We start from the raw sequence: 14,189 nt of genomic DNA on the forward strand, positions 1-14,189 counted from the left end.
ACAGCTTGCGGTCAGCTCATGTGTGAGTTCCCGACCGTGAATACATCATTACATGAAGACAGAAATGACATTTTTGGGTGAATTATACCTTATAAATACAGTATGTGACACTTTTAACACCATTTGAAGGTTTTCATTTTTGCTGTGAAGACTTGTGCGACTGGCTTGCTTCTCTCCTGACCTTGAAAATATCATTGGCTGAATCGTAGAAAAAGCTGAATTAAGATCGTGTGTAGGGTCGAATCGAGATTGCGATCTTTTTTCGATTAATGCAGCCCTAGTGGAGATTTCTTTGGTTATATCGTTTTAGTCATTTGAGATGCAGTGACACGCGGTCAAATATTTCGCCAAACAGATCAGCCACTTTTGATGCTTATAAACAATCATAAAGTCTTTAATAATCTATGCCAGTTTGCGTTCATTGAACAGTAAGAATGATTAATAGATCCATATGAAACAGTCCCGTAAAAATCATGTCTCGTCTTCAGTTTCGGGCCCAAGTGAACCGTGCTCTGGCACACCTCTTCCAATTGGGCCAGGGCCGGCCAATTGAACCATGCCTAAGCCCGATTCTGAGCACTCTCACTTCTCAAATGATCTGGGAAGCGGGCCTGGACACGGTTCAGGTAGCATAGTGTGAGTACGCCCTTTATGTCTCAAGGGTACATATTAGTACTTAAAAAGTACAAAAGTGTTCCTCTTTAAATTTTTAGGTACTAATATATACCTAAAGTACCCATTGAAAAGGTTCCGCCCCAGTGACAGCTCACGTACCTTTATTTCTGAGAGTGTACAGTCTGTGTTTTAATTGTGACTTTTTACACTAATAATAATAATAATAATAATAATAATAATAATAATAATAACAATATATTTATATAAATAGATTTTTTTGTATTGATTTAAAATAACCTTTACAATTTACCCCAAACTTGCCCATTTCATACCACATTGGGGAAAAAGCATGAAAATAATTTTTGCTCAGAAAATGCAAGTAAGATTAAATCAATACAAAAATGTCACAAACAACTGAATAAACTGTAGGGAACACAATGCAATAGTTCAACCTAAAATAAATGACTCTTCGCCTCCACTTCTTCAAAACAAGCTGGAGTTTCTTTCTTTCTGCTAAACCCACGGTTGGAAACCATCACTCTTTACAATACATTCTTTTGTGATCAACAAAAAAAGGAAACCCATGAAGGGTTGAAACCAGTTGAGGGTGAACATTTTTATTTATTTATTCTTTTTTTTATGAACAATCCCTCGAAATTGGATTTTCTTCTTTAAAAACACATACTCCAATAATTTGTATTTAGAATGAGATTTTATTTTAATTTTTTTGCAGCGTAGCCTGAGCTTATTATCATTTATTGATGCTAACAATGTACAAATAGTCTTTAAAAGCTGGCGGGTACCTTATCTACAATATTATGAAGGCAAATAATCATGCATCAGCCTGTCAGAGTTACTGTTTGGCTCAGAGAGCTGCATTAAGTCACACACACTAAATTCTCGCCTGTACGCTTTCTGTATCATAAAAGCAAGCTATGGCACCCAAACTGCTCGCTTTATCGCTAAAGCAGCAGCAAAGTAAATATATTTAATGACCCCGTGACTTCTCTGTAGGCAATAAAAACACAGTTTGGATATGGGCCGTTATGGCAAATGTGTTTTGCGATGGGCTGACGGTGCTAAAACAGATGCAAACGGTCGATGCGTTCGCCAGCATGCATATGCAGCGGGGGCATCCATCTTTGGCCATTTCATCTCAATGGCCCTTTAAAATGGCCTGCTGACATTGTTCTGATGATATTAATAAAAGAGAGCGAAGTGAAGAGCACCACGGCGGGCGAAGGTGGCCATAAATATTAATAGAGTAGAACTGCGAGGAGCTCGCAGCATAAGTGGCCTCTTTATTATTTTTTTTCGACTCTCCAATGATTTATCATTATTCCTGAAACGAGACACATTTCTGGTGTGAAGAGAAAGTGTGACGCCTGCAGTGATGCTACATGCCACTTTACAAGAGAGGAGGACGGACAAAAAAAAAAGTTAAAGCTTGTAACTTGTCAAAAGGTTGGTTTGTTTAACAAACTGCCTTCATACAACTTTATTTCAGCAAATGACTGTAACTGAGACTCTGCTTTATTAGATCATAAAATTGTTCATTCATCCATTCAGGCTTGAAAGCATACGCACAATCGGCTGACACGCATGTAGAAAGAGCGCACACATGGATAGACTCAAACGCCTACCAGTATAAATTAGGAGAATAATAATGTATTTAAATATCCTTAATTATAATTACTAATAATTAATCTAAACCAAACCTGAAATCTGCATTTTTACAACCCCCTTATCCCAAAACTTGGATGTGTCCTGCTAATTATTATTATTATTTAATTTCCATATTACTTTTTCTGATTAAAAATAATATCATACATTATTGCAATGATTAAGCTGACCCACCAGGCAATTTTCAGGAAAGGTAACATGTGTGAACAGGCCCTTTTTGAAAATACCGGTAAATTTATTCTGGCAATTTTTCGGAAGAAAAAGTCATAACATAATAAAAACCTTTGAATATTTTTCCAGACACATTAGGCTGCAAGATGTTTGTCAGATAACGTTTCTTCAGTTGAAGTCAGAATTATTAGCCCCCCCTGTTTTCTGTTTAGCGGAGAGAAGATTTTTTTTCAACACATTTCTGAACATAATAGTTTTAATAACTCATTTCTAATAACTGATTTATTTTATCTTTGCCATGATAACAGTAAATAATATTTGACTAGGCAAGTTAGGGTAATTAGGCAAGTTATTGTATAACGATGGTTTGTTCTGAAGAATATCGAAAAAAATGCTCCAAGGGGCTAATAATTTAGACCTTAAAATGGTTTTTAAAAAATTTTAAACTGCTATTATTCTAGCCAAAATCAAGCAAATAAGACTTTCTGCAGAAGAAAAAATATTATTAGACATACTGTGAAAATTTCCTTGCTCATCATTTAGGCTCAAAAATTCATAGGGGGGGCTAATAATTCTGACTTCAACTGTATGTTCCTTCTGAATGCCAACTGTGTAAATTATCGATAAAATGCTTATGACACAACGCTGTTTGTTTATCTTTAAGCTCCACTTTAGTTGCTTGACGCGTTTGCACGTGAAGTGAAGAAGTGCTCCGGTGAGCGCCAGCACACACACATATTATGTACAGTTGAAGTCAGAATTATTAGCCCCCTTTTTTTCTGTTTTAAATATTTCCCAAATGATATGTAACAGAGTTAAGAAATTTTCACAGTATTTCCGATATTATTTTTTCTTTCTGGAGAAAGTTATTTGTTTTATTTCGGCTAGAATAAAAGCAGTTTTTAATTTTTTTAAAGCAATTTTAAGGTCAAAATTATTAGCCCCTTTAAGCTATTTTTTTCGATAGTCTACAGAAGAAATCATTGTAATACAATAACTTGCCTAATTACCCTAACCTGCTTAGTTAACCTAATTAACCTAGTTCAGCCTTTAAATGTCACTTTAAGCTGACTACTAGTGTGCTGAAAATATCTAGTCAAATATTATTCACTGTCATCATGGCAAAGATGAAATAAATCAGTTATTAGAAATGAGTTATTAAAACTAATATGTTTAGAAATGTGTTGAACAAATCTTCTCTGCACTGAAGAGAAATTTTGAGAAAAAAAAAAAACAAGGAGGCTAAATATTCAGGGGAGCTAATAATTCTGAGTTCAACTGTACATCTCGACATGTAAAAGTGTTCCTCTAAGTTTTCATCAAAGTTGTTCACAATACTCATCCAACCACAGAATTTGTAATGTAGTCAAAATTGTAAACATTTAGCTGCGGTTCATGTTTCCGCCTTTGGATGTCTCTGGGACAAAGCAGCTGCAAGAACGCTAAAGCTTTAATTAAAAGTGAAATCATCAACAAAGCCTGACCCCTTCTATGTTTACAAATACAAGCGCAGGCGTTCAGATGTCGTTTCTGGTTAATGATGTGAGAATTTACAGCTATTTTGGAATGGATGTGTAAATGGTCTTTTCTGGAACATCATTGCGTGAACAGTGTTTTTTTTACCGGTAAAGTCGTTCTGGAAATTTTCTGGATATTCACAGGTCTCACTGTATGAAAGGTGCTTTAGGCAGACTTTCTATGTGTAGTCACTCATTCCTGTCAACTAAAATACTACATTTTAACTATAATTAGACATACATCTATCTGACAGGCCAAATTTAGCCTTGTTTTCACTAAGACGTCTATGTTTAGATGTCTAATAGACACAAAGAATGCTTGCTGAGAATTTTGCCAAATTTATCTACACACACGCATCAGAAAAGAACCATTAAAGATAGCAGATGGATTCCTATTCAATTAATAATATTCAATGATTTCACATATTACAAAGAAGATAAAAGTATAACTGAAGTACCGCAGTACATATCCAAAAAATGATGTTTTACCCTGGTATATGCATTGCACTCCAAGACTTCTTATTATATTATATGATATACGTAGAAATACAGTTACATGCACAATATTACTGAGCAATCTCTCTCTGTCTCTGTCTATATGCACTGTAGTGTTTTCTGCTATCACATTGCCCTCCTGTAGCAATCATCTATTATTTATGTCAAATTGCTTTATGCCTGGGCCTGTCATTGATCGAAACTGCATAAATGTGCAAGAGCGTCCCTCCTGTGTGTTGAGTGCAGGGCCATTTCTCCCTCTCTCTCTCTCTATGTGTGTGTGTGTGTGTTTAATGGTCTGGGACTGAGTGGTGTCCGAACGAACTCTGTCCAAGATCGACCATCTCATCGCTCCATCGTAATGCTGACCGAGGGAGAAATAGACCAACACTTTGTGTAATAGCTCTGATGCCTATGCATACGATTACACACTGAATCATCACATCCCTCTATTTTCAGCACGGCCCATCATAAGCCACTATATTTCACATAATATATATCTGCGCCTCATGAGATCTCTTAACGCTGAAGCACTGATCTGGAATCCGATATTGCCATTGACGCACTTTTCACTGAAAACCAGGATATCTGATTGAAGATTTCTAAACAGGTCATGAAAAGTCAGGAGTTTTTTTGGAAATAAAAGGGTTTTATGCAAATGGAGGAGATTTTATTTTTAACAAGGTATTTTAAGCATCCGTGCGGAACAAGAGCAGATCATTTCAGCATGGATTGTTTTATGAATCTGTCACAAAGAGTGTGCAAAGACGATGTTACTGAAAGACGGGGCAGAGCCAATTATATTACACCCGACAGTAAGCACTGATACTTAATGCACCTTCAAAGAGGTTAGCCAATAATAACGGTGAGTGCTCAGAAATAATTCTTAAATGTACTGTAGCAAAAAAAATGAATTGGAAGAGTGGAAAATAACTATTTTTTGCAAGAAAATATAAACAAACTACTGTTTAGAGCCTCTAAAAGCGACATTGCGGAAAAAGCCCTGCGATTTTAATATGAACAAGTAGAGATTTTTTATTGCATGATAATTGTTAAGGAAGTTTTTAAAGTTAAGATTTAAAAGTTTTAGGTATCAGATGAAAATTATGTGCACTCCCTGACAAAAGTCTTGTCGCCTATCCAGGTTTTAAGAACAACAAATAATATGTTGACTCCTAGTTGATCATTTGGTATCAGAAGTGGCTTATATGAAAGGCAAAAGCCTCTAGATTACACTTATTTTACCATAATAAAATATGATCATGCCTTGATTTTTAATTAGGACAGTAAGGCCTGACTTTGCTTAGACAAAAGTATTGTCACTTTACAGAAATAACGTACAGTATAGAATATAAAGTCATGGTGCAGTGGAAAAAGAGTTAATATTGTGTATGAATATTCTTCATCAAGATTCTTTGGGTTTGTCTTCATTGCCTCCTCCATCTTACCCCAGACGTGCTCAATAATGTTCATGTCTGGTGACTGGGCTGGCCAATCCTGGAGCACCTTGACCTTCTTTGCTTTCAGGAACTATGATGTGGAGGCTGAAGTATGAGAAAGAGAGCTATCCTGCCGAAGAATTTGCCCTCTCCTGTGGTTTGTAAGGTAATGGGCAGCACAAATATCTTGATACCTCAGGCTGTTGATGTTGCCATCCACTCTGCAGATCTCTCGTATGCCCGCATACTGAATGTAACCCCAAGCCAAAATGTTTCTTTCACCAAACTTGACTGATTTCTATGAGAATCTTGGGTCCATGAGGGTTCCAATAGGTCTTCTGCAGTATTTGAGATGATTGAGATGCAGTTCAACAGAGGATTGATCTGAAAAATCTAACTTCTGCCACTTTTCCAAATGATCAACTAGAAGTTAAGTTATTATGTGTTGCAACATAATACAATTGGGATAGACGACAAGTCTTTTGTCAGGTCGTGTGCACATAAACTGTATATTTAAATAAATATATTTAAATATTCTAGTTGCAAATGTAGTTTTTTTATTTGTTTTCTTTTTTTAGAAAAATAGCCCTAAACTTAGTATTTAGTTAAAAATTTACTTGAATCACAAGCCAGAAATGGCCATTAAAGGTGACTGATTCATATCGTCTTAAAAAATATTGCTACAGCAAGAATATTTCAGAGCTGTTATGTTTTAGGCTTTCAAAGAGATCTTTTTTTAAATACTTATTTATGGTGCTACAACGTTCCAATTATCCAATTGAAAAGAAAACCTACAACGCATCAGTTCCTGTTTTATGTATTGCAAAAAGCCACTTCATGGCCTATACAAATGTGACATCAAAATATACCACAAACCATAAATGGTTTACCTGTTACACTTGCCCTCTGTAATCCAAGCCAACGACCTTAAAGCGCTGGCATTATAATGTCTCCTCAGTAATGCTGCAGTTGTGTGGATTTTGTAAGATTACAGAAAAGACCTGGCAACCTGGGAGCTTTAAGCTAAATCCTCTATACAGTTGACTGTGTAGGTGGCGTGGCGTAGGAGTAAACGTCCTTTGCCTTCATGAACATAACATATTAGCTTAACGGCGTAGAGCGGGTACACGAGGCAGGGTTGTGACAGTATTAAAGAGGAATAATTACAGCTCGCCAGGATTGCACTATAAAGTGTCGTTTGAAGCCACTCTCTGAGCGAACAAGAGCCAATGAAGTGGCCTTTTCACTGTAATTGTTGCACCATGGGACATATGCTAATGCTATTTATGAGGAGGTGATCTAACAGGCGACGGGATTTGTCGCAGGAATTAAACTTATTTTAATATGGTAATGTAGTGACATTTGAACCACCCTTCAATTTCCCCGGCACAAATCACTGCAGATTTCTCTAACATTTAACAGTGACAATGCACAACAACAAGCAATTGAAATAAAGGTGAGAATGCAGAAAAAAACAACAGCACAATCAACACAGGCCACATCGAGAGCGAGCAAAAGTGTTATTCACAATTAACACCAGCAATCACTATTGATCTGTTCCAAATCCCAGTGAGCTGCCTTTGAAGCATTTTAAGGCATCATAGATGCTCAGCAGATTAGACTATAACCAATTCTTGCACTGTAAAACCCAAAAGTCAACTTTATCAAATTTAATGAGTGTAGTTAACTCAAAATTTACTGAAAGTTAAATCTACTCAGGATTAAAGGTAATGAGTTAATTAAACACCTCATTACTTCAACTTAAATGGAGTAAGTTCACAGTACTCATATAGATTCGTTTTTTAACTTAAATTGTTTGTTGCAGTGTTAAGAGTGACACGATGCTTCAGAAATCACTCTAATATCAATTATTATTATTATTATTATTATTATTATTATTATTATTATTGGTAATAGTAATAAAAGCAATAATGACGGGAGTAATAATTTCATCTAAAACTACATACAATAACAAAGCAGTTACTTAAAATATGTATCAATTGATGTTTGACAGAGCAATAATATTTTTGCAGGATTTCCTATAATATTTTTTCTTCTGGAGAAAGTGTTTTTTTTTGCCTTTTTGGCTAGAATAAAAGCATTTTATGGTCAATATTATTAGCCCAGATAAGCAATATTTTTTCGATTAGCTACAGAAAAAAAAACAATCTTATACAATAACTTGCCTAATTAACCTAGTCAAAACTTAAATGCACTTCAAGCTGAATACTGGTGTAGTGACTATTGAAAAATATCTAGTAAAATATGTACTGTTATCATGGCAAAGAATAAATGAAAAACATAAAATTAATAAATAAAAATAAATCTGTTATTAGAAATTTGTTATTAAAACTATTATGTGCAGAAATGTTGAAAAAAATCTGTTAAACAGAAATTTAGAAATAAATATACAAAAAAAAAAAAATTAACAGATAATATACACAGTTGAGGTCAGAATTATTAGCCCTCTGAATTATTAGCCCCCCTTGTTTATATTTTATCACATTTCTAAACATAATAGTTTTAATAACTAATTTCTAATATTTAACTTATTTTATCTTTGCCATGATGAAGGTAAATCATATTTTATTACATATTTTCCAAGACATTAGTATTCCACTTAAAGGGCAATTTAAAGGCTTAACTAGGTTAATTGGTTAATAGGTAATTTATATATATATATATGTAAATATACATTTTTTTTATTTTATTATTATTTTTTTTATTTCAGTGACATCAATGTATGGCAAAAACATGTTTTTTACAGTAAACTGTAGAGTACATTATCATGATGTCAATTTTAATGTTCATTATGATTTGTATAATTTGTTAATATTAAAACATATTCGTAAAACTAAGTAAATAAACTGCAATAAACTGCATCTCTCACATCTGTGAACTGAATGTTTGCTGCATAGGTTTTCAGCATTATGGCATTTCAAATCAGCCAGCTGTTTTAGAAGGCAGGTGGTTAAGTAGGCAGCGAGGCAGCGAGGCAGCTTACTAGGTTTGGGAGCAGAGCTTATATATAATCACTAACACAAACAAATCAAGATGATAGTTTCCGTGCATGTGCCACAAGGTAAATGTCAAAAATCAAGCTTAAATGAAATAAGTAAATGATCAAAAGTGTGTAACATGACACAAATGGGATCAAAAAGAAATCAAAATGGTGTGCGAATGGGCTCAGGATGCGAACTGTGGCTAGAATTAAACATACAATACCCCACACTTAGAGTTCTCCAGGTGTGGATTTCTCTAGCGGACGAAGCCCAGAGGAGAAGAAATAAAACACAGGGTTTGAGTCTAGAGGTTAAATAATACACACTCACTCACACACGCAAACACACTAACATCACCTTTTCATACTTCACAGCATATAATTCAGCATTTTTTTTCTGCCTGTGTGTGTTGCGCTGCATGCAACTCATAGAGCTGAAATGGAGAAGCTTGAGTGAGCGAGTGAGAGCTGAGATGGAGATGTTACGTCGTCCCATGCCTCATATTTCAATGCTTCAGCGTACCATGTTATGCATCAATCTACAGTAAACACTTTTTTTTTTAAATGCACTATGAAAAGTATACAGTAGCTCATATTTAAGCTTTAAAAACATATTTAGGTCACATTTTTAGCAAATAAATATTGTCTAGAATACATTTGTGGCCTGATTTACTGAAGATGTCCATTAAATGTCATTCACTGCCACAATAGTTTATGTAGTGTCAGGCAAAAATCATTTGATAGCATATTAAAACAATCTACTACTAATATATTAATAAATAGCCATTCTTTTACCCATTTGTAAGTTTTTTCTATCTTTCATAAGATTATAAACGTATTACAATCACTAATTTTGTAGATTTGATTATAAATGGAACATGCAGCTATACATTTGTAGCCTGATTTACTGAAGATGCCCACTAAATGTCATTCATTGCAACAATAGTATATGTAGTGCAAAGTCTTATCAGGCAAACAAGGTACAAAAATCATTTAATGATATATTCAAATAATGTATGACTGATATACTAACAAATAGTCATTTTAATTCTTCAAACCACTAGGTTTTACCCATTTGTAAGTATTTTCTAGCTTTCATAACATTATAAATGTAGTACAATCACTAATTTTGTAGATTTGATTATAAATGGAACATGCAGCTATTATACATTTGTGGCCTGATTTACTGAAGATGCCCACTAAATGTCATTCATTGCAACAATAGTGTAGTGTAAAGTCTTTTCAGGCAAACATAGCTCAAGAATCATTTGAAGACTTATTAAAACAATCTATTACTACTAATAATATACAAAAAAAATTGCTATTTTAATTCTTAAAACCATTAGGTTTAACCCACTTGTAAGTATTTTCTATGACATTGTAAGTAAATGACATTATAAATGTAGTACAATCATTAATTTTGTAGATTTGATTATAAATGGAACATGCGGCTAAAAAACAATGACTATTATACATGTGTATCCTGATTTACTGAAGATGACCACTAATGGTCATTCATTGCAACAATAGTTTATGTAGTATAAAGTTTTATCAGGCAAACATGGAACAAAATCATTTGATGACATATTAAAACAATCTACTACTACTAATATACTAATAGCCACTTTAATTCCTCAAACCATTAGGTTTTTCCCATTTGTAAGTTTTTTCTATCATTCATAATTTTATAAATATACAATTACTAAATTTCTAGATTCAAATAAATGGAACATACAGCAAAAAAAAAAAAACAAACAATGACTATCATACATTTGTAGCCTGGTTTGCTGAAGATGCCCACTAAATGTCATTCATTGCAATAGTTTATGTAACGTCTTATCAGGAAAATGTAGCACAAAAATCATTTGATGACATATTAAAACATATCTACTTGTAATATACTAATAAATAGCCATTTTATTTCCTCAAACCACTAGGTTTTGCCCATTTGTAAGTTTTTTTATCTTTCATAATTCTATAAATGTAGTACAAGCACGAATTTTGTAGATTTGATTATAAATGGAACATGCAGCTAAAAAAACAATGACTATTATACATTTGTAGCCTGATTTACTGAATATGCCAGTGGGTATATAATTATATCATTAATATAATAAATTTGGTACAATCCCTTATTTTATACATTTTATTATAAATAAAAAACGTACAGCAGAGAATAAACAAATACAGTTGGTACGGAAAGTTTTCAGACCCCCTTCAATTATTGTGCAACCAATTGCTAAACGACCCAAAGTACACAGCTTAAATAACGAAGGAGTGGCTTCACAACTACTCCGTGACTGTTCCTGAATGGCCCAGCCAGAGCCCTGACTTTAACCCAATTGAGCATCTCTGGAGAGACGTAAAAATGGCTGTCCACCAACGTTTACCATCCAACCTGACAAAACTAGAGAAGATCTGCAAGGAAGAATGACAGAAGATCCCTAAACCCAGGTGTGAAAAACTTCTTTCCCCAAAAGACTCATGGCTGTATTAGATCAAAAGAGTGCTTCTACTAAACACTTGAGCAAAGAAGCTGAATACTCAGGACCATGTGATATTTCAGTTTTTCTAATTTAATAAAGCTGCAAAAATTCTGTGTTTTTCTGTCAACATGAGGTGCTGTGTGTCCATTAATGAGGAAAAAAAGACATTAAATGATGTCAGCAAATGGCTGCAATATAACAAAGTGAAAAATGTAAAGGGGTCTGAATACTTTCCGTACCCACTGTATATCTGTTACACTAAATGTTAAAACTTTATTTAAGACACTTTACTTGCATTTAATCTGATTTCTAGGCATATAAAATCACTTTGTTGATGCCAAAATGGGACATCTCATCACTTTTGATGAATATTAAAGAACATACACTGATAATAAAATGATAACCACTGAAATAAAATGAGAATGTCTCAGTTCAAATATTAAAAATACACACAGTGCATATTACTCTAATGATACTTTACAGAAAATATGAGGTCAGATGCAAAAACCTCTAAAAACCGTCTGAAATTTTCTTCTAAAATAAACATTTTTATCAGTAATTTCCCCTTTATGTAAGGAATAAGTTAATTTTAAGATCTTTAAAGTGAAATTACTCAACAATAAGTAAAGGAGGCTGAGAAAATGCTCATTTTTGATAGAAGTTTCAGTCTGCACTTTTTTTTTTGCATCTGAACTCTTCATAATAGCCTAAATAGTCTCAAAATAGGACTTGTATTTTTTTTTTTTTATTCCTTTGTTTTGGGTTAAAATGTGACCTAGCCATGTTCTTGATATATTTTGTTAGACAAGAAACAAAAGATTGCCTCTTGCACATAACAAGCAGCATCCAGAAATGTGAAACAGCACATTAGACTTTATGAAGCACCATCACCAATGCATGTTCCCTTCAGGACCTGTATGTTTAGGTTTTCAAACTGAATGGCACCAGAGACAAATCTCCTGTGACTCGACTGAAGAAGAAGCCCCACAATTCCTACTTTTAAAAGATATGCCATCAATTATTAATAACAATCTATCCTAGGCTTGGTCAAAGACGCCTGAGGGGACATTTTATTACCAAGAAGTAAAACATCAATTTACCATTAGACTCAGCCTGTCCACTCCATTCATCCTTGTATTATTAGTTTAAAAATGAAGTCCATCTCTCCTGCTGTTACAAAAAAAAAACATGCTTTACACAAGCTCCGCGAGATAAAAAAGCATAGCTGATGAGCTCGAAAGCATTTCTGATGCCACGGAAATAATTCATGGTGACTGAAAGACATGTAAAATGCTGCAATTGGTGAGACATCATCGGCTGACTTAAGTGCTAGTGTCAGTGGTTAAAATATGAATGATCAAAAGAAGCCGAGGGATAAGCAATTTTGTCTTTTTCTGGTGAATACAGAATGGGAGAGTGTGTATAAGCAGAGTGGAGATCTACAATCATGGCAAACTGAATTCTTCAGTTCTCTGACGCCAACAATGTGCAATTCTAGTGGCTGTTTCAAACCCTGGCAGCTGCATTCATTGCTTTAGTTAATAAACCTGAATCATTTACACATAGACGTTTAAATATAGACATGATAAGACAGCATTCTTGAATAATTAAGATAAAATAAACCAATATCCAACACCAGGATAGTGTGTCGAATTTGGTCTTTAAATTCCAATTTCGGAAACAAAATCCTTTCAAACAAGTTAACATTCACACCAAGTTAACATTGCTAACATTCCCATTAAGCTATGAAGACCGTATTTCTGAATGTCCTCATTTTTTAACATTTATTTTTGGGTTATGTCACTATTAAAAGAATTCTATGGAGTGAATCTAGGGCCATATATACTTGCAAAATCAAAATTATTGTAAGTATTAAGCAAAAAATACAAATAAATGCAAGTCAAACTAGTTTTGAAAAAATTAAATTATTTTGCTAACAAAAATAAAGAACTACAAATGGAAAATTAAGTTAAAAAAAATTATATATTTATAAAAAATAAAATATATTTTAAAAAATTTAAAAATATATATATATTTGCTATAAAAAAAACGATATATATTTGCAAAACATTTTGTATTGCATTGCCTTTAAAAAACCCATTCAGTCAATTGCAATGCTCATTTTGATTTGCTTTCAAGTCAATGGTGAGTTTTCGATGCTGTTTTCACTTTGAACTTCACATTTCTGTGCATTTCACTTTGTGGCCCTGATTTGACAAGGGGGTGGAGTCAAGGGAATTTGGGCATTTATGGCAGGCCCGGACCTACTGGGCTGTGAGCCCATCTCGGTGATACTGTGTCTTTAGGTGATGACGTCACTTAAATGGAGGCAGGTCCGGTATTTCTCAATACTTTATTTTTTGTTTTCAAAACTTTCTTTTTATTTTGCAAGTATATATGGCCCTAGATTGACTCCACAGAATTCCACTTTACACATTTTTGAAAACAAAAAAATCATAAGCAATTAACTTTCACCAAACATTCCTACAAAAGTGTTTTGCTAAACAGACATCCAAGTAAAATTCTTTTAAAATTCCATGAGTTATACGTAAATACTGTTTTTATGCTAACGTATTGCGAGACCAGATTACCATTAACATTGTATTGAAAGGATAGTTCACCCAAAAATGAAAATTCTGTCATCATTTACTAACCTTTTACTTGCCTTAAACCTTTATGAGTTTCTTTCTTCTGTTAAACTCAAAAGAAGATATTTTGGTTTTCTACTATGGAAGTCAGAGGTTACAAACCTTCGGTTTTCTTCAAAGTATCGTCTTTTGTT

The 14,189-nt window shown here is 33.8% G+C and overlaps 1 protein-coding gene across 1 annotated transcript in view; it reads right to left on the reverse strand.

The window, feature by feature from the left end:
* Nucleotides 1-14,189, reverse strand: part of ptprt (protein tyrosine phosphatase receptor type T) — a 535,469-nt gene that overhangs the window by 142,552 nt on the left and 378,728 nt on the right. Inside the window, exon 16 of the mRNA XM_056460746.1 lies at nucleotides 9,146-9,178. Coding sequence (XP_056316721.1) covers nucleotides 9,146-9,178 — 33 coding nt within the window. The remainder of the gene's footprint in view (nucleotides 1-9,145; nucleotides 9,179-14,189) is intronic.

This window comes from Danio aesculapii, chromosome 6 (genome assembly GCF_903798145.1).
Source record: "Danio aesculapii chromosome 6, fDanAes4.1, whole genome shotgun sequence".
NCBI lineage: Eukaryota > Metazoa > Chordata > Actinopteri > Cypriniformes > Danionidae > Danio > Danio aesculapii.